The sequence below is a fragment of the Hydra viridissima genome, unplaced genomic scaffold (assembly GCF_058129835.1).
Source record: "Hydra viridissima isolate aposymbiotic clone 2 unplaced genomic scaffold, HvirCarnegie_v1 scaffold_4, whole genome shotgun sequence".
NCBI lineage: Eukaryota > Metazoa > Cnidaria > Hydrozoa > Anthoathecata > Hydridae > Hydra > Hydra viridissima.
In genome coordinates, this window is record NW_028324303.1 from 7,659,743 (window position 1) to 7,684,129 (window position 24,387).

The following is a 24,387-nucleotide window of genomic DNA, read 5'->3' on the forward strand; positions in this document are numbered from 1 at the left end:
ATCTCCTTCTCCCAGGTTTTAAAGAAATTTTTTTAGAACTAAAAAATAATAGGCGCAGAGGAGGAGTACTCTTTTATTTGAAAGAAAATATTTTCTATAAAGTCAGAAGCGATGTGAGTTTTTCTGATACGGATCAAGAGATCTTAACAATTGAACTAAGAAACAAAAATTCTAAAAACATTTTAATCAGCTGTTACTATAGGCTTCCGACTGGAAGAACAGAAAATCTTGGTAAATTTTTGAAATACAATCTAATAGAAAAAGCTAGTCAAGAGAAAAAAAAAAGTTATATTTTGGGTGACTTCAACTTAGATTATTTTGAGTATAGCGAAAACCAAACTACAAAAACATTTTATAACAATTTATTTGAAATGGGTACCATACCAATAATAGATAGACCGACTAAAATTACAAACCATTCCTCGACTCTAATTGATAATATATTAACCACTGACTATTTTAATAAATCTTTAAAAAAAGGAATTATAAAAACTGATGTTTCTGATCATTTTCCCATATTTTTTTCTATTAAATCAGATTATCAAATAAAAAGCGCGGGGAAAATGAAAAAAAAAAGCGAATTGTTAACAACTATAACTTAAAATTATTCAAAGATCAAATTCTACATCAAGACTGGAATCACATAAACTTTAATGATAACATAAACATGATCTATAACACGTTTTATAAAACTTTCTTTAAAATCTATGGACGCTAATTTTCCAATATGTGAAATAAATATCAAAGCCAAAGACATATTATCTCCTTGGATAACTAAGGGACTAAAAAAGTCTTCGAAACTAAAACAAAAGTTATATCATAAATATTTAAAAACTAAATCCGAAAAGCATAAACAAAATTACAAAAACTACAAAAATCTGTTTGAAAAACTCCGAAAAAATGCTTAAAAAAATTATTTTTCTAATTTACTTTCTCAGCACAAACAAGGACGTATTAATAGATGAACGTTCAACGCATTGTTTTATAAAAAAGATATGCGTGTTACGCTTTGTTTAGATAACAAAAGCGAAACAATAGGTGATAGTTGCGAAACCGGGGAGTATTTTAATTTTTTTTGACGTCGGAAAAAGATGGTCTCGACTATCCAATAAAAATATTTTTAAAAGTATTTTACTGAGCATCGATACATAAAATGAGTATGACAGAAAACTTTGCTATTAATCAAGATTATTCTTTTTTGCTTGAAAGTATTGATAACCAAATTGAATTAGTTGTGGATGATTTTATTGAGATAGATCTTGAAGAGTTAGCGGAATTGTTATCAGAGGATTTTGAATTGGAGCTCATACCACCAGCAATTCCTACAGAGAAGCTGATTACAGAAGAAACCAAAATGCTGAAAAAAACAGAAGAACGCTTAATAACTAAATTTACCTGTCTGAAATGTTACAATAAATATCTTAGAGAATCGAATTTTAAAAAGCATGAAAAGAAATGTTACATTGCCACTAAAGGTGTGCTTATACTCACATGTTGTGGAGCTTAACGCCTAAACGGGTGCTAATTTATATTTGCAAATACTCCCAGATTATGAAAATATTGTAATAACTCTTAATTTTGATTTTAGAAATTATTCAAAACTGTAAATTGTTGTAATGTACTATTGAACTTCCATATAAAAGAATGCAAGTTGTCTTTATTACATTTTTTACATATACTGGTGTAAGAAAATGTACACAGTTAAAAAATGGCTTGTATAAGGTAATAGACGATTGACATTTCTCTTTAACCTGGGTTCCATTACAGCCAAGTTAGTATGGTAGATGGTACTAAAATCACAACAGACTTTTAAACATATTAATGAACAACCTTTATGTCTAATAACTTTAAAGTTTTCAACTGTATTACCTTCTCTCGTTTCAATTATTCCAACATCCTCATTTGATGTGCTTCGGAAATTTTTAAAATCAGAAAATTTATTTTTGATTAGAAAAAAAGATAGTGGAAGTCAATATTACATTTACAGATGTTTATGCATGAAATGTTGGAGAATATAATATTAGCAGATTGAAGATTTAGTTGATCTGGAAGAGATTTGTTAATATTAATGGATAATGGCACTTCACGATTTAAAACAATTAGTCTCTACATGCCATTTGATTGGCCATAACTATTGATTTTAACTATTACAAAATAATTTTTCTTATTTTCATTGTAACAGTCAAAACCATGTTTTGATGCAAATGCTTTTAACTGTTGATGAATACTTATCGCATGTACTTTTTTATTTCTTCCAACTCTTGTGAGTGTGTTACATACATAACAGGTTTTTGTGTGTTCAGAAAAAGTGAAGAATTTATCATTCCTCTCAACTTCAAAGCCTTTTTTTGATTTTAAATCTAACCTGTATAAGACCATATAACATGATTTGCATAAATATTCAGGATGAACTTTTTGATAGTCTGAGGTTGTATCCAGCTTGTAAAAGCTAAGAATTGCTTGTTTATAGATAACAAAAGGTTTTATTTGATAGTGACTATCCTGCTTTATTATGCAGCCACACTTTCTACATAAATGTTTTAAATATTCCTCATGAAGACTCGTTATTTATCCTGTAATGAGATAATAAATATGAATATAAGATTACTTCTTTTGATATAATATTTATAGAAGGTTAGAAATAAGGCTATGCATCACTTGTAGAAGGCTCAAGAATATGCAGCTAAAAGTATGGTCTTATCATTTTTATTACTTCTGTTATTACTATTAGTAACAACAGTAATAATTAAAAAAATAAGATCATTATAATTAAAGTAGCTCTACATGACGGTTTAAAAATGCTTAAACAAAAATGCTCATTAAAAATACATACTTTATATATCTTTCCAACTCCTGAAACGAACAGTATTTTATGAACTTTAAGATGCTTTTAGTTATAATACCTTTAGACAAAATGCAGTTTAGGTATCGAAAGTAAGAAATTTTTTAACTAGGTCGTTCACAAAAAAAAAATAATCACAAATTCAAGAGAAAAAAAAAAAGCGAGGCAAAAAAGTTCGACATTTCCGACAAAAATAAGAAATACTCTCTGATTTGAACCTTAAAGTGGGAAGCATAATCTGAGAGTGGGGTGAAAAGAACACTAAAAATATCTTTTTCGACCTTTAAACTATATCATAGCAGCTTCAATTTAATAAGGAAAATTTGTTTCACTTTACTCTATCCATTCTAGTAAACCAAACATAGCCTTTTTGCAAAAGCCTAGTTTTAGAAGTCAAAGTTTAAACACAGCTAAATTTTTATTAAGCAAAGTTCATAGCTCAAATCAACCTTTTTCAGATTTGTGAACTATTCTTGATTAATTTTTTTGTCTTTTATAACCATAAGCTTCAGTAAATGCATAATTATAATGGGTTTACTGAGGGAGGTTTTTTGACGGAAATTTGAAGGGTAGAAGTCGGAGTATCTGTATCATGAATTTAGAAAATTGACGGTAACACGCATAGTTTTTGGCTAATTGGCGGCACCTTTGATCTATAACAATGCGTTGAACGTCCATCTATTAATACGTCCTTGGCACAAACATAACTTAAAGCGCATCTGGGAATTAATGAAGGAAATTACAGGAGAACAAAAAGTAAGTTCAACCTCTCTTCCACTTGCAATTAAAGTTAGAAATAAAATAACTAATGATATTAATGAAATTGCGACTGAATTTAACAAATTTTTTTCCACTGTAGGAGCGAATTTATCAAACGAAATCCCTTTAACAAATTATAAATTAACAGATGAAATTCAAACGTCAAACTCCTTACATTTTTCAAACCTAACGCTTGAGGAATTCGATGTAGCTTTTTGATCGTTAAAAAGAAATAAATCAGTAGGACCTGACGGTATACATGGAAATATTGTGATAGACTCTTATGACGTAATGAAAGATATTCTTTACAAAATCTTTAAATCATCCATTAAACAAGGTTCTTTTCCAGACTCTCTGAAAATAGCAAAAGTAATTCCTATTTTTAAGACAGGAGACCCGACCGATATAACAAATTGCAGGCCTATTTCTGTTCTTCTAGTTTTTTCAAAAATATTAGAAAGAATAATGTATAACAGAGTGTACACATACCTAATTACCAATAAACTCCTTTATGAAAATCAGTTCGGTTTTAAAAAAAACAACTCAACCGAACATGCTATTCTCCAATTAACGTTGTATTAACGAATCTTTTAAAAATCAAAAATTTACACTTGGTGTTTTCATTGACTTGTCAAAAGCTTTTGACACGGTCGATCATAATATTTTGCTTAAAAAACTTGAATGTTATGGCATAGTTGGTAAAACTCTAAGTTGGTTCAAAAGTTATCTCTCCAACCAAAAGCAATTTGTTTTTAGCAAAGATTCCCAACCTCAAACATTAATGAACATAACATATGGTGTCCCACAAGGATCCATACTTGGACCACTTCCTTTCATTATATATAAATGATCTTAACAAAGCATCCAATTTGAAGACTATAATTTTTGCAGACGACACAAACTTGTTTCAATCACATGAAAATATAAACATACTTTTTAATAATATGAACAGAGAACTTAAAAAAATTTCATTTTGGTTCAAAAAAAATAGACTATCTTTAAATATTGAAAAAACAAAATGGATGCTTTTCCATCCAAACTTTAAAAAACAGATACTGCCTGTAAATATGCCCGAACTTTTTATAGACAATGTCATTCTAAAAAGAGAAAAAGTGACAAAATTTTTAGGAGTTCTTATTGAAGAAAATCTGTCTTGGAAATCACACATCAATAATATTTCTAATAAAGTTGCAAAAAGCATTGGAATTCTATACAAATCTAGAGGTATTTTAAACAAAAAGCAATTAACACAATTATATTACTCTTTTATTCATTGTCATATCAATTATGCAAACATTATATGGGGAAGTACACATAAAACTAAACTTAGATCTCTTTATCGGCATCAGAAACACGCAGCTCGGATAATAAATTTAAAAAATCTTTTTTCGAACTCTGAACCGCTTTTTAAAGAAATGGACACCTTAAATGTTTATCAACTAAATGTATTTAATGTTTTGTGTTTTATGTACAAATGTAAAGAAATTACATCCCCCGATGTTTTTGTTAACCTTTACAAAATTAAACCACAAAATAAATATAACCTACGTAATAATTGCATTTTAGAAAAACCTTTTTGCAAAAACAAACAAGCTCAATTTTGTATATCTTATCGTGGACCTTTTCTATGGAACGAAATAGTACGGCCAAATTTTGTTTTTTCATCTGAATTGACCTATTCCTTTTTCAAGCAATCTTATAAAAAAATAATTTTTCAACGAAAAGTATTCTTGATTTTTTTTGATTTTTTTTTTTAAAAAATACTTTCAGTTGCTATACTACACCTTGATTTGTCATGTTTTATTTTGAGTTTCACTTCTAAAGTATGTAGAGTATTACATTTATGATATATTTATGATATAACTTTATGATATATTATGATATATGATATATTTATGATATTTATGATATTAGTGATTATATATTCTCGGTATATATTTTTTTTATATAGTATATAGATGTTTTTATTGAAGAAGAAAATAGATTTTTGTAAAGGGCTTCGTGATAAGGTCATTGCGATCTTCTTGAAGTCCTGCCCTTATAATATTATATATCTTAATGTAAATAATATTATACGGCAAATAAATAATAAAATTATATATATATATATATATATATATATATATATATATATATATATAAATGTATATGTTTATTTATTTATTTAAAAATATGTACAATATCAATATAAAATTATAATTTATTTATCAGTAACTAAAGGAATGTCCCAGCCAACATTGACAGACGGGTACCGTATGGTTTTTAACTAAGCTTAAGGGAACGGGATTTAGAAGGGTTTGTGTACTGGTTTCCAGACGGGTGCCGTACGGTTGAAAAATTTAGCAAAAATAGTGATATGGGCAGCATGTGGTGATTATAAGGGCTAAGAAAACTGGGATTTTTACGGGTTTCACATTAGGGGACCCATCTGGTAAAAATAAAATGCGGAAAAATCTATGCAATCAGATCATTATCGCCATTTGCAACTTACCGTGTGCAAAAAAAGTTTTTACAATATAACGTATAAATTAAAGTTATAATCGTTTTCTCGTTTTATGTTTTTTATGAAACTCTATATAAAAAGTTAACTTAAAAAGTTCAAATATATCATTGGTTGGTTTAAGTAAAAGTGTTTCAGGCGAACGTTGTTGTTTGTAGATAAGTGTTTTTACTAATTTATATATATATATATATATATATATATATATATATATATATATATATATATATATATATATATATATATGTTTATTTATTTATTTAGAAATATATACAAAATCAATATAAAATTATAATTTATTTATCAGTTACTAAAGGAACGTTATACATTTACTATCACAGCAATTTTTTATCTGAAGAGTGTTGAGTAGAGAGTTTTATAATATATTAAATGATAAAACCAGGTGTGTTACCTATAAAATTTCAGACTAACAGTTAAATTTTATTTTTTACAGCTTATATTGAAACAAGAAAAAGCTTCGAAACGAGCATAAAACGATGGAAAAGCTTCCAATTCGCGAAACAACCGTGAAATCAGATGATACGCGATTAAAGAATGGTTAAAAATTCTCTCAATTTTGACATTGTAATTTTGTTATTTTGTTTGAAACAAACAGTCAAATCATATACAGTTTTATTTTATCTGTAAATTATAAACGTAGTTTTGCAAGATTTGCAATTGGCAAACTTTGTGGGAACTATACGGGTTACCCAGCGGGCATAGCCATATGGGCCCCATATGGAAACCGCGGCCAAGATCCGGCGGGATACCGTTGGTCTACCCATACGGGACCCAGTTGCGGACCCGTACGGTACCCGTCTGTCAATGTTGGCTGGGATTTTATATTCTTTTTTACAAACTTTTCTAATCGCTCACCCATAACAAATTCGTAAATTGCTTTGAGAAAAGGTAACCTTCTTCCTCGAAGCAATTCACGAATTTAATCAGATTTCTAGTCAAATCACAATTTAATGTGATTTCTTTTTTATTACTTCTTTTTTTCTTTTAAACAAAATTATTCAAGTGGCACTTCAAAATATTTTGAGAGAAAATTCAAGTTCTCACAGAGTTCCTAAACACGTTTTCACGGGATCTCAGTAGTTTTTTTCAGTTTTACGTTTAGTTTAATGTTTTACTCTTTCATAATCTTTTTCTTTTTCACACACACCTCATTTAACCTTTTGACGGCACAATACTCGAGTAGTGTACTCGATTACAAGTTCAGGCTTCATTAACTGATGGTATAATGTATGTAAATATTATTATTATTTTAATATATAGTATGAGTTTGATTATAATATATATATTAAAGACCTATTTTGTTTAATGTGAACATTGATTATAACAAATAATTTGAGTATGATATGATTTAAATAACGTGGACTCAACGAAGCATTTTTTTAGTTATTTGTTCTAAAGGTTGAGGTAACTAATACTAGGATCCTTAGAGAGTACTTTGTTAAGTCTTATTCAACTAAGACCATTCTGGTATAAGTGGTATTATTCAACTAAGACCATTCTTTAATTATAAAAAGCGAAGTAAATATTTACTAAGTTTAAGTATCCTACATAATATATAGTGTACAATAGCGAAATTTACACTGAATGACTGACTTAAAAAAAACAAATGAAGTTCTTTATTATTATTTTTTTGTCGTTTAAAATCTATAAACTAAAAAACACATCATTTTAATTTATCTAAACCCCCTCTTAAATAAGGGCCAAGTAGAATAGCGTCCGATTCACAAACAGTAATATGTGTTGGATCACCAAGAAATACTCCAGTCATTTCGTATGATCGTAGAAGTAAACGAACCAAGACACCTTCCTTGTAATAGTCTTCAACTTTTATGTGTGCTAGCTCTTTTAGAACAGATTGATAAGTAGGCATCTTTACAACGGCTTCATGTTTAGCCCCATAATCAACATAAAGGTCATCATTACATATACTTATAATTTTACCCACAACACATTTGTTGTCAGGACGTCCAAACTTAATTAATTTGGAATCTGTTAACAACTCTTCAAAATTTGATTGAGTTATATCCAAAAATTCATGAGCAGTCTGTTCTAAATATTCTGTTCTTAAACAACGTAAAGCTACATGATTAATATTTATACCATTTTTATTTGTAAACTTTGATAATAGTCGTAGAGACATTTTATTTTTAAAACTAAAATATAAATAGCATTTTGTAAGCAATTAACTTTCCTGTCAAGGATGTTTCCTAAATTGGATGATTTTATTAAAAATAAAATGTATGTATGTATGTATGTATGTATGTATGTATGTATGTATGTATGTATGTATGTATGTATGTATGTATGTATTTACATATAAATTATGAAATAAAATATATTAATTTGTAATGAAATGATTTGAATTTTCCACATATGATAAATGTAAAATAAAGAAATAGATTTATAAACCAAAAAGAATATCACCTTATGATACATGCATATGCCATATATTTATAAAAAAATAAACTTGAGTTAAAAAAGTAAAAGAGAATTATGTTAACAACTGTAAATCATTCACTATTTTGCTTTACTTCCTCATGAGCAACTTTCAAAACACCATCACCAACAGTATCAGAAACAAGGACAAACTGATATAAAGAAGCTGATGCATTCTTTTTCAAAAATTCCTCTTCAGATTCAGTTAAAACTTCACCAAGTTTTTTTAAGGCACTTAAGATTTCAACAACTTGTTGCTGGTATACTAGTTTAGATGGTTTTCCTAAACTTTTGGCTAGTTGTAACTGAGACAGCTTTTGTCTGAGTTGCTCAGGCTGTTTTTTAGCAAACATTTGAATAACTTCAGGTGTTTTAAAGGCTTCAGAAATAGCAGCTTGAATTGCAATTTGCATTCCATTAAATTCATCAACAAGAGTTATATTCCCCTCAATCATTTTTTTTAATGAAACTTCAAATTCTCGCAACTGATCTAAAGTCTCTTGCTTAGTTTCTTCATATTCATTTTTATCAAGGTCTTCCTTGCATTCTTCTAAATCACTAAGCTGATTAACAAGTCGATCAAGCTGAGCCTCAAGTTTGTGGTGAAGCTTTTCTGTTTCAAACTGCCCTCGTGACAACATTTAGCTAAGAAACTTTTAATTAACTAAAATACTTATAATAGTAAGTTAAAAATTTGTACATACATATATACATACATACATACATACATACATACATACATTCATACATACATACATACATACATACATACATACATACATACATTCATACATACATACATACATACATACATACATACATACATACATACATACATACATACATACATACATACATACATACATACATACATACATACATACATACATACATACATACATACATACATACATACATACATACATACATAAAACGCTATGCCCACATAAATTAGTGCAGTCAGATCTGAAATCTGAAAGTAAACCATATACTCTGAACCAACAAAAATTAGCATCCAAATTATTTTGGCGCTACTGCAGTTTGTCTCCCCCTTTCTTTTATGATTGATTATGATTAATGATATATTAAAAATAACTAGATGTCTAACTTTCGCGTATTTTTTGAAGCAAAAATCAGCCATTATGGGGGGCAAATTTAACAAATCAAAAGCTTCGTATTTGTTTTGTTTTGATAAATAGCGTAAAGATTTTGCCCCCCATAATGGCCGATTTTTGCTTCACTTTTTCTTATACCGATTTACGGCAGTTAGACATCTAGTTATTCTTAATATATCATTGGCTAAAAGATCATAAACTTTTTATTCTCAAAATGGCGAATATTAGGGTTTTTAGTGGGATTTTTTACAACTTTGACTTCGAATTAGAGCACTTTCCGTTAATTTTCAGGTCCATGTTTTTATATTTTTCTGAATCAGCATAAAATTCTCTATCATAATCAATCAAAAAAAAAAAAGAAAGGGGGGGGGGGGGGGAGAGAAACTGCAGTAGCGCCAGGGAATTTTATGTTGATTCAGAAAAATAAACGGGTAACTTTTAAATAATTTTTTCCAAAATAACTGGAAAAAAGCTTAGAAAGCAATTAACAAAACTTACCCTATTCAAAAACCAATCAAAAATATTTTTATGATATGATATGATACGATATGATATATATATATATACATATATATATATATATATATATATATATATATATATATATATATATATATATATATATATATATATATATATATATATATATATATATATATATATAATAACTCTAGAAGGAACTTCTGAGTTGTGTGTAATCACAGCGCTCAGCTAATAGTTCATGCAGCATTTATAATTTTTTAGTGCCTATCTGATGAACTAATGCCTAAAAAACATTTTATCTTAAAAATAAAATCAGCTGCCTACCATGCTGTTGTGTTATTAACCTTCTAGCACACAGCATTGGGTAGTTAAGAACTAAAAGGTATATAAATTATATAACAAATGCTAACTATTTGAAACTTGAGATTTCTGCACAAGCAAACAATTACTTTTTCTTTACTTTTTTTAAACAAACTAAACTAAAGCAAATTAAAATTAAAATTTGTACTTAGTTTTACTGAGAATTTTTATTTTATTATATCTATTCTAAAAAACGAAAAACAGAAAGTTAACATAGAGCAACTTATTGTATGAATATGTTTTGTTAAATAAAAAAATATTTATATTTGAAATTTATGTAAATATGTAATATTCCGTTATTTTTATGAACAAAATCTTATGTTAAACAAAAAAACTAGATTTTTATTAGAAACTATATATTTATCAATATTTGAGCTTAAGATATAAAACTTGATTATCATCAGTTTCTTAATTTTCATATCACCATTCCTTAATTCCGCCGCCATCTTGGGAGACCAAAATTGGCTTCAAAAAATTTTTTCATATACGCTATCCAGTTATATTTTGAAATCAGTGGTTAACTTGTTATTCTCAAAATGGCGAATATTAGGGTTTTTAGTGGGATTTTTTAAAACTTTGACTTCGAATTAGAGCACTTTCCGTTGATTTTCAGATCCATGTTTTTATATTTTTCTAAGTCAACATAAAATTCTCTATCATAATCAATCATAAAAATAGAAACATAAAAAAAAATAAAAAAATAAAAAAGGGGGGAGGGGGGGGGAGAAACTGAAGTATGGCCATTATTTTTAAATCTTTCTCCAATTTTGGTAATCAAACTCAGTAATTTTTAAGAACTAAAGAGCATGAAGCAAAAAAAAAAAAAGATTATCCTAACTTAAGTTCTTTAAATATGATTCTTATCGGATTTAAGTAAAATCTCAAAAGTTCTTAAATAAAAACTTTTAGGAAGTAATTTATAAATTCTTTTATCACTTACTTTTTAAGTCATTTATCAAAAATTTTATTAACTTTATAGTTGAGTCTTTCTTATATTCACAAGTTTTTAATCAGATTTTTATTATTGTCACTTCCAACATCCTTATTATAAACAAAATCGTTGTGACCGTGAAAATGCAATCAATATTTCTTCAAGCAATATTATGAAAATGTTATTTTTCATAATATTGCTTGAAGTAACAAAGCTTAAAGGTGTTGAGAAAATGGCGAATATTAGCGTTTAAGTGGGCTTTTAATTTCTCTTCAAGTTAAAGAGTACTTTGGGTGGGGAAAAAAACAAAACGGATGCCAGATCTCCACCCGCTACTATCCGCAAGTGTCCAAAACGTTTAAAAGATTTTTTAAGAAATGTTGAAATTTTGTGATAACTTCTTGTTTGTGGTTAAATTCAAGTAAAAATTTTTGTGTTTTTAGATGTTCTTTAAAATGTTTTTTGTATTTTAAATTAACGATCAGAATTGTAAAAAAAATGTTAATTATAAAATTATAAAAAATTATAATTAAAATTACTTCAAATACTTTTTAATCTTGTTTTAAAAGTTAAAAGTGTTATAAAACGAAACCAAAGTTCAATCTCAAATTTTGAGTTCAATCTCAATCTCAAAGTTCAATCTCAAAAATTGAGACCAAGACAAAATATCTAGCTGCTTCTTACAGAAAGAATAGAATTAAATAAAAATATTATAGCAAACGCTGTGTTTTTGTAAGAAGAACAACTGTCGAGGCTACATATTGGTCAAACAAGGTGGATGTAATGTTGATCCTAGGACTATAAATCGCGTTTTAGATGGTACTAAAATTAGGGAAAATAAAAGACATCTTTTAATTTTGACTAGGTAAGGTCTAAATTCTCAACTGGATGCAAAACAATAAATTTAAACAAGCAAAAAGATGTATATCAGTTAATCAATCTTCTCACATCCTAAAACAATGCTCTTCTCCATTGTTTCATCCCCTCAAGGTTTAAGCACAGGTATTCATGATTATTACGAGACAAAAATATAGAGTAATCCAATAACATGGATCAATAGAAGGCAATATTTCTTTGAAGTAGTCAGTGAATAAGAAAACGAGAAAAAACAAAGAAACAGAAGAATAAAGATAAACCAGTGAGCACGCCAAGGTAAGCAAAAGAAAGTATCACTCAGAATGCGATCAACGTCCGCACTCAAATTATACTAATTATGTAAAGTTTGTTATTTTAAAATTATGCATATTGTTGAACATCAATAAATAGGCACGGGGGCACAAGAAACCCTCAGTAAAAAATTTTTTATTCTGACTAACAAAGCGACTGAATAAATTTTATTTTTTGAATTGAATAATGAATAACTGGTTTCCAGCTGAATCATTTTAAATATTGTGCTAATCAATCCAGTACTACTGGAAGTTACTTTAGGATTAAAGAGGCGATTCAACTGGGCAATCAAGCAGTTGAAAAAGACCCCGCTTTGTGATATTGATGTTGGAAATGACCCTGCTGTTGTACGACTGTAGTTTACCCATTCGCCCTGTCCATAAAAATGGCACAATAATAGAAACGTAATAATGCTTTGAAATCTCTTCATTATCAACTTAGTGATATATAGATTCATGACGGCACAAATTTCACAGAAGCAGCTGTTTATACATCAGGGACATGTCTGGTTATCGCAAAATTCATTTCTAGTTTGAATTTGGATGTTTCTCTGCTTGCGTAGTAAGACGTGTTGATTGAGACCAATAAAACTTGTAAGCATCTTCAAGCAAAATAATTAACTGAATTAAACCGGAACTATTATAATAAAGAAAAAAGAAAAACACAACAAAAGCAACCTTTAGACTGTGTGTGTTCACATTGCCTAACTAATGGATCATACGGAATTCAACCATTAGACCGTTCAACGTGCAACTATGTTATAAAAGCATTTGTCATGTTGTAGCGAGTGATTAAGATCCAAAAGGTGTCATATATGTTTTTTTAAACTATATTTAAACACTGTTTTGTCTTTTTCAAATGCTGCTTTAAAAAACTAGTTATCTTGTCACATGATATTCAGCCATGAGATTTTTCTAAGAAAACAAAAGTATATTTTAACTTATTTATAATTATTAAAAATATTAACTCACCGATTTTTTAAATATTGTACACTCTAAACTCTTAAAATATAATCACAATTTTAATGACTCTGAATTTAATTACTCAAATTATAAACTTCTATAAACTAAATAAGAAAGGTTTATAAATATTAAAGAATTATTCAAGTTTAAATACTACACTGTAAAGTTATTGTGCATCGGCAACAATACCATTCAACAGTCTCACATTCCAAAATATATTGAGGCATACGTTCACAATCACGGTGAAACCAAGGTTCACATTTTCCACATTGCACCATGTCTAAATAGAGTAATACTTAGTGTACAAATGAAAAAGGTTATTCTCAACGACAAATTGTCCAAAAAACGAAATATTTAAGGACAGCTATTAGAGAAATTATAAAAAAATTTAAAAACACTGGATCTCTTGAGGATAAAACTCGAAGTGGACCTCCAAAGCTTAAAAACCATGACATAAAGTATTTTAAAAATGTGTCACTGCAAAATCGGAAAAAAACCTCCAGTGAACTAGCCCAAGACATTCAGGCTGCGACTGGGACAAATGTTTCCTCATCTTGCATTTGACGACATTTGCTAAAAGCTGGGTTAAGAGGGTGTGTTGCAGTTTGAAAGCCTTTACTACGTCGTGGCAATAAAGCAAAAAAAGACTTAAATATGCAAAACAGCATAATTATTGGACGCAACGAATGTTAAACCGTGTACTAAACACAGATTAATCAAAATTTGAATTGTTCGGTAGCAGAAGACGACAGTGTGTAGGAAGAAGGATACGAGAGGCTTATCGCCCTGATTGTCTACATCGAACAATCAAGCATAGGGGAAGGTTCTGTTTTAGTTTGGGTTTGTATTTCATCATCTGGAGTAGGTGATTTAATCAGAATTGATGGCAAACTGACAGGAGAACAGTATAAAGAAATTTTAAGACATCATGCAATACCATCTGGAATGAGACTTATTGGTAATAATTTCATTCTACAGCAAGACAATGATCCCAAAGATTGTTCCCGAGTGGCCAAAAAATATTTACAGGACATGTGTGAGGAGGGAGTTCTCGAAGTAATGAACTGGCCTCCTCAAAGTCCAGGTTTGAACATTATTGAACATGTTTGGGATTATTTGGATAAAAAAAAGGCTGAATATAACCCCAAAAATGTCGAAGAATGTTTTCGAATATTAAAAAGAGAGTGGGACAATATTCCACAAAATTTCATAACAAATTTATATGAATCAATTCCCAGGAGATTCGCTTCTGTGATCAATGCAAAAGGCGGACATACGAATTGTTCTTTCTTTTTGTATCATATTTTATCAAACTATTTCTAAATATTTTCGTTTATAATATATGTGTCTATAAACCTGATTTTTTCTTTTTACTTCATAAGTCCTTAAACTGATGGTGGGCTAAAACTTATTCACAGTACTGTATACATACATACATACATACATACATACATACATACATACATACATACATACATACATACATACATACATACATACATACATACATACATACATACATACATACATACATACATACATACATACATACATACATACATACATACATACATACATACATACATACATACATACATACATACATACATACATACATACATACATACATACATACATACATACATACATACATACATACTAGGGTGTTCCAAAAAAATGACTTTTTTGAATTTCAACTAACATTGCTTTTCATAAGGTGCCCCAACCTTGATATTACTAATAAATTTTTTTTTTTTTCTTCATTAGATCACTCCATGACTTCCCTCAATGGGTCCAAAGGTCGTTTTTTGCCCCTTTTTTGCCCATATTTTGGACTAACTGAGGGGAGTGTTACCATTATCCAAATTGATTTTTCTATCTTTTTTTTTGTTGTTTTATCTTTTTGAAAGAAATTAAAATATAATGTTAAGCTTAATTTTTTTTTTTTTGCTTGAACAATGAAGATCACAAAATTCAAAAAAAAGGCATTTTTAAGCTTTTTTGCACTATGTTAGTGTTCTGCTTGTTAACAAGATACTTTACTTATTATGATATTTATATTTACGTAATAAAATCATATTTATGATTAGTTTCTTAAGTAATTAGTTGTCAAACATAGTTTATGCTTATAAATTTATTTTGTAAGCAAAGAATTTTTTACATAATCAGATTTTTTTTTCATTGTTCTTTCACTCTTATATTTGTTTGATACAAGGAAGGTACTTTGTCTTTTATCCTCATTGTGCGATTTATTGATCAGCTCCTATTAAACAATATTTAAAAGTAATGAGCTTGTGAAATAAATTGAGATTTTTAACATAAACAGTAAGTACCAAATATAAAAAATAGATACCTGAACTAGTTTTATAGCCCTCTCACTACAGTCATTTACTACTTCAAGATTATTCACAAATTGTTTGAATTCTAGGTAATATTCATTTAGATCCCATGTCTCAGATGGAGTCTTAAGCCACTGTACTTCAGCATTTGCATGGTTTAAGATATGAAAAATTAACCAACTCTGGTCAGTTATAAGCGGGATCAAACTTGGGGGAGTATCATCATCAAACAAAAGGGAGTTCAGTATATTTAAATTAACTTGATGTCTCTCTATGGCATAAGTTGTTGGTCTTGGGGTTGAGTACAACTTCTTGGCAATGTCACTCCGTTCTTGTACATTTTTATCAACAAGAGACATAACTAGAATATTTGGGTCTATGTACCAGGTGTGTCTCTTTAGAGACTCTATAACAGGTTTTGCCTGGACAGGATTGATTTTTGAGTATCTTATCATCTGCCAAAGAGCTTTCATATCCTAAAGATTTTTAGACTATTAAATATTACACAAAATTTTCAAAGAAATGATTAAAAACCTTTAAAACATAGAAATGTCACCTGATATGGAGCGATAGCAGGAATTTCAGCCTTTATAAACCACTCAGTGTAAAATACAGCTGTGAAGAATGCCATATCATTTATTTCTTTCTTCTCGAAATCTGTCAAGCTAGAAATGTTGTCTAGAAGGAGATACATTTTTTAAAAAGTATATTCCTTTTGCCATAAATCTGGCATGGTGTACAGGCCCAGGTTTTCTTAGTTTGTACTGTTCATCACCAGATAAAACCATTGTTGTCAATTCCACTAACTCTAGATAATCAGACCTACATCCATCCTAAAAAAAACTATTTATTTAGACACAAAACAGTACTAAACTTATTTTATTACAGAAAATTCAGTTTACTCAAAATTTTAAATACCTTTTTCATTGTTTTCATTCTAATAATATTTTGAGAGAAAGATAAGGCTTCCTTGAACTGTACTTGCAGCCAACTATCAGGAATGTCTTCAATTTTTACTTTGTTTAACACAATGGAATTTCGATCAATTGAGTTCCATACATCTTTAAGCTTCTTAAACAATGGATTATCTGGGCCATTTGTTTTACTGCTAGGATAAATGTTCCAGCAGTGAATAATATGCCTTTCATAGATGTGATGCCTACATGCTAGGAGAAGTAGAGGTCTATCAAGCTTTGCAGCTAATCTAATGCACACACCCTTTTTATTACCAGTATTTACAGAAGTTGTATCAAAAACGCACCCTTGTAATTTATCAAAAATATCAAATTGATGAAGAAGTTTTATGATTGTATTCTTCTGTGTTTCTCCAGTGCAAGAGTTCAAATGAGGAATCCCAAGAAGCTCACTCTGTCCATCTATTCTGATGGAAACAGCCAGTCTGTCAAGTTGATGTTCTATTCCGTTTGTAAACTCTTTAACTACTTTTCCATCAAAATGGAGAATAATTGGTAATGATGAAGATTTAACAAGTTCAGTAATGTGTTTTTTAATCTTTTCTCCTTCTTTAGTTACAACTTCCTTTTTTGTGGGATCTCTTAATAGTGTATGTAAACCTTTTATCATTTGTTCCTATTCTTCCCATCCTATTTCCAAGTTGGTCCAAGATAAACGCAATATCTTCATTTTTGGCTTTGGATGTCCTTCTCCTGTCTTTCATAATATCTTCAATTAGTTCTTCTTTTTTTTTACTAATCCAAAAGCATTTTAATATTTCTTCAAAAATTCCTCATTCCTTTTTGTATCTGTTGGGCTGTTCCTTTTGCTATTCTTCTTTAACTTGTAATAGTTGTTCACCATTTTATCAATCTTCTTTCTTTAAAATGGAAAATTTATTCAATGTTTAGAATAAAGATAAAAATAAATTTGTTGATAAATTTTGAATTCATAAATTACCTGATATTTTCTAAGGTTATGATAGGGAATCCTGCAAGATTCCATGGCCTTACCAACTTAGACATTACACAACAGTCAGCTTGTGGAGGGCATCTGAGCTCAAATAAATTAATTTCGAAATGACACCTAATTAAAACCGTTTTCTTTACTTTGGGATTCAAGTTTCTTAGATAAAGGAAGTATTGCAGAACCTCTATGCCAGTAGGAGGTTTATAACATGAAAGATTTTCTCCAACTTTCTTTACTAGAAATACTTCAGCCTTATTTCGAGTAAGCTTTAACTTCTTTTTTGGAGGCATTTTACTATAAAGTAACTTTTTTTAAGTCAATTAGTTACTGAAAAGATAAAGGATAACCAAAATATAAAGTAAGTTAAAAATCAAATTGCGTACACAAGGTAAAATGTAATTGTTCACAAAATGAAGCAAATATATGTGTATTTAAAATTTAACAAAAAAAACATTAAAATGGTACATAGGACAAAGATAGTGAAATATTGTAAAAGAAATCAATATTTTTGAATTTTTTGATCTTCATTGTTCAAGTAAAAAAAAAAATTAAGCTTAACATTATATTTTAATTTCTTTCAAAAAGATAAAACAACAAAAAAAAAGATAGAAAAATCAATTTGGATAATGGTAACACTCCCCTCAGTTAGTCCAAAATATGGGCAAAAAAGGGGCAAAAAACGACCTTTGGACCCATTGAGGGAAGTCATGGAGTGATCTAATGATGAAAAAAAAAAAAATTTATTAGTAATATCAAGGTTGGGGCACCTTATGAAAAGCAATGTTAGTTGAAATTCAAAAAAGTCATTTTTTTGGAACACCCTAATACATACATACATACATACATACATACATACATACATACATACATACATACATACATACATACATACATACATACATACATACATACATACATACATACATACATACATACATACATACATACATACATACATACATACATACATACATACATACATACATACATACATACATACATACATACATACATACATACATACATACATACATACATACATACATACATACATACATACATACATACATACATACATACATACATACAATCGCGTAATTTTCACACAGTTAATGCAATAACAATTACATACATTAACATCTACAACATTAGCATAGGTACGTGGACTGATTTTTTAAAACTGAGCATATACTAAAATGTTATATATCATTAGAAAGCCCTTCAATACAGTATTTTAAAGGTGAAAAAATTATTAAAAACGAACAATTTAAAAAAAAGTTATGACGTTTTTAGTAGCAAATTTTCGATATATGGATTTATTGAAGAAATTGGTTCCAAAAAAATTTTTTTTTTCACTGAAATTGTTATAACTTTGTCAAATCTTATCCAAATGCCTAAACCTTGGTATCAAAAGATAGATGTAAGAGTAGGCTACAAGTTCACATAACTCTATAGATAGAAGGGGTGTATAGAGGGCCAGAGGGGGAACCGGAACACCATCGTAACCTTAAAAAATACAAGTTTTTCACACGAAAGAGTGTTTTTCTGATAAAATATGTTATCTTTATACACAAAAAGTTAATCTAATTTGCTTCCATTCCATTTCCAAATATTAGTGGTCTTTTTTAGATTAAAGGGTGGACGTCTTTGTTATGTTTTAACACCCTCGTAGTGAAATGTTACACTCTTAAACATATTTAAACCTAAAAAACACTGATTATATTTTGTGTTAAAAAGTTTAAATTATATTTTCTTACTTTACATCATATACAAGTGGTGTATAAATTGACATTAGGGGCGGGGCATGTGCCATGCTTAACGCCCAACCCCCCCCCCCCGCACCCCCCGCCCAGTCTTATCCAACCTAAAAAAAAATTTTTAAATATATATGAATAAAGGTTTTAAATAGAGTTTATGGAAAAAGAGAAATAAGTAAATAGATTAGTACTTAATAGCATTATGTAAAATTTAATTTAAAACAATTAATTGTAAAAGTGATAGGCTGAATAAATAAAACGAACAACATATTAATCAATGATAGCTTAAAAAATGTTAATGAGATTGGTCATTTCATTCTGCTGCACTTTGAGGGATAACACAATACTAATGCATTATATAGTCTATATAAATAAAAACATAAATTCGATAATCATTTAGAAACTTTTCTAAATCATAAATTTACCAGCAGAAGGTTGTGCACATGTAACTAAAGATAAAAAAAGTTTTTATAAAAATTTGCAATTAATATGAAAGGTGTGTACATGTTTGCAAATAATAGTTTTTAAACTTACTGGTCGTAGTAGCCAATGAAGATGTAACTAAAGGTTATCAAAGTTGTAGTTAAAAAAAATTACTCTAATTGCCAAGATAAACATATTGAAAGGTAAAAATTTATACACATACCACTTATAGCAGATGTAGAAGGAACTAAGTTTAAAAATTATTTAATAAAAAATTTATATTGCAATCGTCAAAAATATATACACATATTAAAAAGTAATAGTTATTAAACTTACCATTTGTTGAAGACGAGGATGTAACTAAAATTCAAATTTGTAATAAAAAAATAAATATTGCAAAATAATGACTTTGAAATTGGTATTCTTTGAAATCTATTCACAGATTAAAAACTAATTCAATAATCATTAACATATACAAACTGATACAAACTTACCAGCAGTAGGCTGTGTAGATTCGACTAAAAATGTTAAAAAAATTTTACACAATATAATTTGAAATTGTCAACATCAAGTTACAAATGTAACAATCGTTAAAGCTGTTCTGCTTAAGGTGCAACAACTATACTAAAAAAATGAAAATAAACAATGAAAATATAACTATTCAAATATAAAGATATTATTTTTATAAGCAACAAGCTAAAATTAGGAATGGTTATAAACTTATGTAAACAATAAACACAGATAAAGATAAGTATACAATAAGTAAAGAACATTAACTTTAGTTTTTTAAGTGTTTCTATATATAGGAAGATATTTTAAATGTTTTATTAATATTTACTTAATTTTAACTATTTTCTCTTTGTGATTATGTAAATGTTTTTTTAATTAATAAACCCAATATTTATGTGACTTATACTTACGAAATCTTAAAAAATCCACAAAAAGTTGGGTAGGATCTAAACAAGATATAAATGTTAGACATGCTTGTATAATAATTTAAACACTAATCCACAGATAAAGAAGTATATAATCCAAATATGATAAAAGACAATAACAATGATTATCATTAAATGATATGTTTTATAATAAACCACATATGAATAAGTATATTGCATACTTCATTAGATTAATCTTAACAAAAAACTTCTTAGTGTTTTTAAAATATTAAATGTTAGTGTTTTAAAATATTAAAGCTGTTCCTATTGAATGCCAACAGTTTTAATCTGAAACATTAATCTTTTTTTATGTTATATAAAAAAAAATTAAGGTTTTACATTTATCATTACTTTTGGATATGAGAAAAAAAAATTGAACTTACTATCTGTTAGTGTAGCCACAAGATTTTTGTTGGCATTGTCCATATTTAATTAAATCTAAAAATATAAATCCAAATAATTCAAAATAAGATTTTCATTTGAATCCCCCCCCCTTATCCAGATTTCGGCCCCCACCCGGATTTCGCTTAAAAAAAAAAATAACAGAAAAACCGAAATTAGGTACCTAAAGTCCAACACTAATTAGAGTAATTGCTAATCCTGATTTTTCGTTGAAATTTGGCATGTTCATAGAAAATGCATAAAGCAAACTATTTTAATAATAAAAAAAGCGGACTTTACATTTCTTCGACTAAAAGTCCAAGTGACAACATCAACCAAATTTTCATGCAAAATTCTCAGCAAAATACTCCATAAAAAAGTATGGTAGCGATACACAATAATGATATAAAAAACAAGCCTAACCTTTCTTTTTTTCAAAAGTTGTCAAGGTTTATATATGTTTCTAAAAAGAACCACCTCAAAAAACCGTTTGCCTAGAGCTACCTGAAAAAAGTGGTATACTTGGTAAAACACAAATTAAACTAATTGCTAATCCTCATTATTCGTTGAAATTTGGCATGTGCGTAGAAAATACATGAAAGAAACTATTTTAATAATAAAAAAAGCGGACTTTACATTTCTTCGACCCCAAATTCAAGAGAGAACATCAGCCTAATATTTAGGAGCAAAATATCACATAAAAAAGTTTAATAACCATAATAAAAGTTTTAAAAAAGTGAAGATTAGTCTTTCTTCTTTCCAAAAAGTATCTATGTGTATATATGTTTCTAAAAAGAAATTCATAAAAACTACGTCTGCCTCACGCTGCCTCAAAAAAAAGTTAAAAAAGTGAGAGCCAAAATTTTAGCATAAAAATCGGTTCCGTAAATCGCTATTTCCGCGTACCTACATTAGCACTTACAAATATTAATACCTTCGTCCACGCTAATTACATCCTGAAGACTTTATTCACAACACCCTCCCCCAATTAAAGCTGAGACTTAGGCTTTAATCAGCTATCTTCCATCTCGTCTTCCATGATGTAATTGATCTTTTGTCTTGCATCCAATTTTGCCAGTCTCGTTTCTCTTTTCAAGGTATCCTCTTCGGCTCTAATTTCCAAGTTCTCGCCCGATTCGATTCCGCTTTCTGTCCCACAGTCCATTTCCAAATCACACACCAAATGAAGTGGTCGTTCAATTACATTACCATTTCCCAGTCGTATTTTAAAGCCACGAATAACTCCATCTTTCCCTTTAATGTTGTTTTCAATTCGACCGATGTTGAGAAGTGTCTTGTCCTTCACATCGTCTTTAATGAGCACCATACTTCCGACACCTGGGAGTTTCACGTTGCCTCTCTTTTCCCTTGCTTTTTATTGTTCTTCCGTTGCGTGCACGTACTCGTTCATCCATCTTTTCCTTAAGTGATCCTTACAATTTTTCACAAACTTGACTCTCCATAGTGAAATTCTCCTGCTGATAGATCATGGCAGAGTCTAAGGTAGACAGCTATTGTACATGCGCATGTAAACAGTGCAACATGACATTTTTCAACCAACTTTTCTGCCGCATTATACTTTAGCGGACCGGCAAAATCAACACCTGTAACAGTAAACGGTTCAATATCTTCAGTTCGAAAACGTGGTAAAATTGCTCTCGTTGGCGGTAACAGCGGTTTCACTCTATATCTCTTACATAGGTGCATTCATGAATGACCTTTTTTACGGTAACTCTCAAATTTGGTATCCAAAATCTTTCTCTTATGCTACACCCGTGTAACGTTTTCGCGTGATGATGCTCAATAATTCTTAGAGTTAGTTGAAATCCTTTTGGTACAAATATTGGATTATACCCAGAGACTTTTCCGTGACATCTCTAAAGCTGTTTTTCATCCTGTTTAAGTTCCACATCGGACTTTATTGCAACAGCTTCTTGTAGTAACTTAAGATTCATCAACTCCGCTTCTATTATCTCTTAAGCTTTCAATGGTCCTGTTATTTTTTCTTTATTCCGACAATTGTAAATAAACCTTTTTATGAAAGATGATATTCTTATGATTTTCCAATACTTGTGTTTACTCAACATTTCTTTAAATATATGATGTCCCTTTATTTCTTCTGTTGCCATACTGACGTTCTCTTTCACACCAACATTTTCACATGATGCGTACTGGGCTTCTTCCATTTCTCCACCTGCTTGTATATCATCGACATAAGTATTTTCTTCCAGAGCAAGCACCGTTTTTGGATAAATGTCCTTGTATTTTGATATATGCTTTTTAATCGTGGCGCCGAGAATGTAAGGACTTGAACTTGAACCAAAAATCACCCTTGTAAATCGTAACTCCGTCAATTCCATTTTCTTTAAGCCCTTAAACCAAATTAAGTGTTGTGCGTCTCTATCCATTTCGTGTATTCTAATTTGTAGAAACGCCTTCTTCACATCAACTAAAACGCAGAGTTTATTCATCCGATTTCGTATGAGTATGTCAAATATTAACGGTTGCAGCGATGGTCCCACTTCTAGACAGTCATTTAATGAAGGTGATTGAGCGTCTTTCCTTGCTGAACAATCATAAACAATTCTCATATTCGTTGATTCAGCATTTTCTTTGAATACCGCTTGATGAGGAACGTAGTGAATAATTTCTCCAGTAGGTTTTTCTGGTGCCATTTCCAATATTCCCTCAGGGTAAAAATTTTTCAAAAAACACAAATCTGCACCCTACATCACCAAACTTTCCAAACAACAAAATATAGTTTATTTCAAGATCTACAAAACGCACCATCTAATTATAATAAAAAAGAGCATTGACAACTATAACTCTAGAAAAAATCTGACTGATAGAAAAAACTTTTGGTTTTAATTTTCTTAAAGATTAGACATATATCTACTTTACGAACCAATTTTGTTTTGGCCTTACGTTTTCTTGAGGAGTTGTTAAGGTTTGATATGAACACAAAATTTTTTGATATTTTAAAAATCAGGCAATCTATCCCAATTTTCTACAAATTAATCAAATTAGAAATTAATAGTTTAGTGACTTAATTA

The 24,387-nt window shown here is 29.2% G+C and overlaps 4 protein-coding genes and 2 long non-coding RNA genes across 9 annotated transcripts in view; 1 reads left to right on the plus strand and 5 right to left on the minus strand.

Moving 5' to 3' along the window:
• LOC149889645 (uncharacterized) overlaps positions 1-6,658 on the plus strand; it is a 51,170-nt gene extending 44,512 nt beyond the window's left edge. The window contains exon 3 of the long non-coding RNA XR_016451567.1: positions 6,556-6,658. This is a non-coding gene — a long non-coding RNA (uncharacterized LOC149889645). The remainder of the gene's footprint in view (positions 1-6,555) is intronic.
• On the minus strand, positions 58-3,531 carry LOC149889648 (uncharacterized). Of its 2 annotated transcripts, XR_016452166.1 has the most exons (3): positions 2,834-3,531; positions 2,366-2,573; positions 58-800 (listed from the first exon to the last, which is right to left on the minus strand). It is a non-coding gene; the product is annotated as an uncharacterized LOC149889648 (long non-coding RNA). The 2 variants fall into 2 exon arrangements; XR_016452167.1 differs by lacking the exon at positions 2,366-2,573.
• A 1,076-nt stretch (positions 6,659-7,734) lies between the features above and the next one.
• On the minus strand, positions 7,735-8,413 carry LOC145183341 (small ribosomal subunit protein bS1m-like). The gene has a single exon (XM_080058674.2). It carries the CDS (start codon positions 8,260-8,262, stop codon positions 7,786-7,788), a length of 477 nt encoding a protein of 158 aa, XP_079914800.2. The 5' UTR covers positions 8,263-8,413; the 3' UTR covers positions 7,735-7,785.
• Positions 8,414-8,553: 140 nt separating this feature from the next.
• On the minus strand, positions 8,554-9,340 carry LOC145183342 (protein LZIC-like). Its single transcript, XM_080058675.2, has one exon. The coding sequence runs from the start codon at positions 9,197-9,199 to the stop codon at positions 8,633-8,635; it is 567 nt and encodes a 188-aa protein (XP_079914801.2). The 5' UTR covers positions 9,200-9,340; the 3' UTR covers positions 8,554-8,632.
• Positions 9,341-12,737: 3,397 nt separating this feature from the next.
• On the minus strand, positions 12,738-21,464 carry LOC149889649 (uncharacterized). 3 transcript variants are annotated; one of them, XR_016451830.1, is made up of 10 exons: positions 21,337-21,464; positions 20,939-20,974; positions 20,513-20,536; positions 20,355-20,378; positions 20,242-20,265; positions 20,130-20,156; positions 20,021-20,044; positions 13,736-13,856; positions 13,292-13,528; positions 12,738-13,215 (listed from the first exon to the last, which is right to left on the minus strand). XR_016451830.1 is itself a non-coding variant. In XM_090085342.1 (9 exons), the coding sequence occupies exons 1-9, from the start codon at positions 21,377-21,379 to the stop codon at positions 13,501-13,503; spliced, it is 351 nt and encodes a 116-aa protein (XP_089941468.1). In that variant the 5' UTR covers positions 21,380-21,464; the 3' UTR covers positions 12,738-13,500. The 3 variants fall into 3 exon arrangements, 2 of the variants coding, with proteins under 2 accessions (XP_089941468.1, XP_089941470.1); XM_090085342.1 differs by having other exon boundaries at positions 12,738-13,528; XM_090085344.1 differs by lacking the exon at positions 20,242-20,265 and having other exon boundaries at positions 12,738-13,528.
• LOC149889650 (uncharacterized) lies at positions 15,695-17,938 on the minus strand. Its single transcript, XM_090085341.1, has 5 exons — positions 17,830-17,938; positions 16,834-17,749; positions 16,472-16,748; positions 15,930-16,391; positions 15,695-15,839 (listed from the first exon to the last, which is right to left on the minus strand). Exons 3-5 carry the CDS (start codon positions 16,607-16,609, stop codon positions 15,711-15,713), a joined length of 729 nt encoding a protein of 242 aa, XP_089941467.1. The 5' UTR covers positions 16,610-16,748; positions 16,834-17,749; positions 17,830-17,938; the 3' UTR covers positions 15,695-15,710.
• Positions 21,465-24,387: the final 2,923 nt, after the last annotated feature.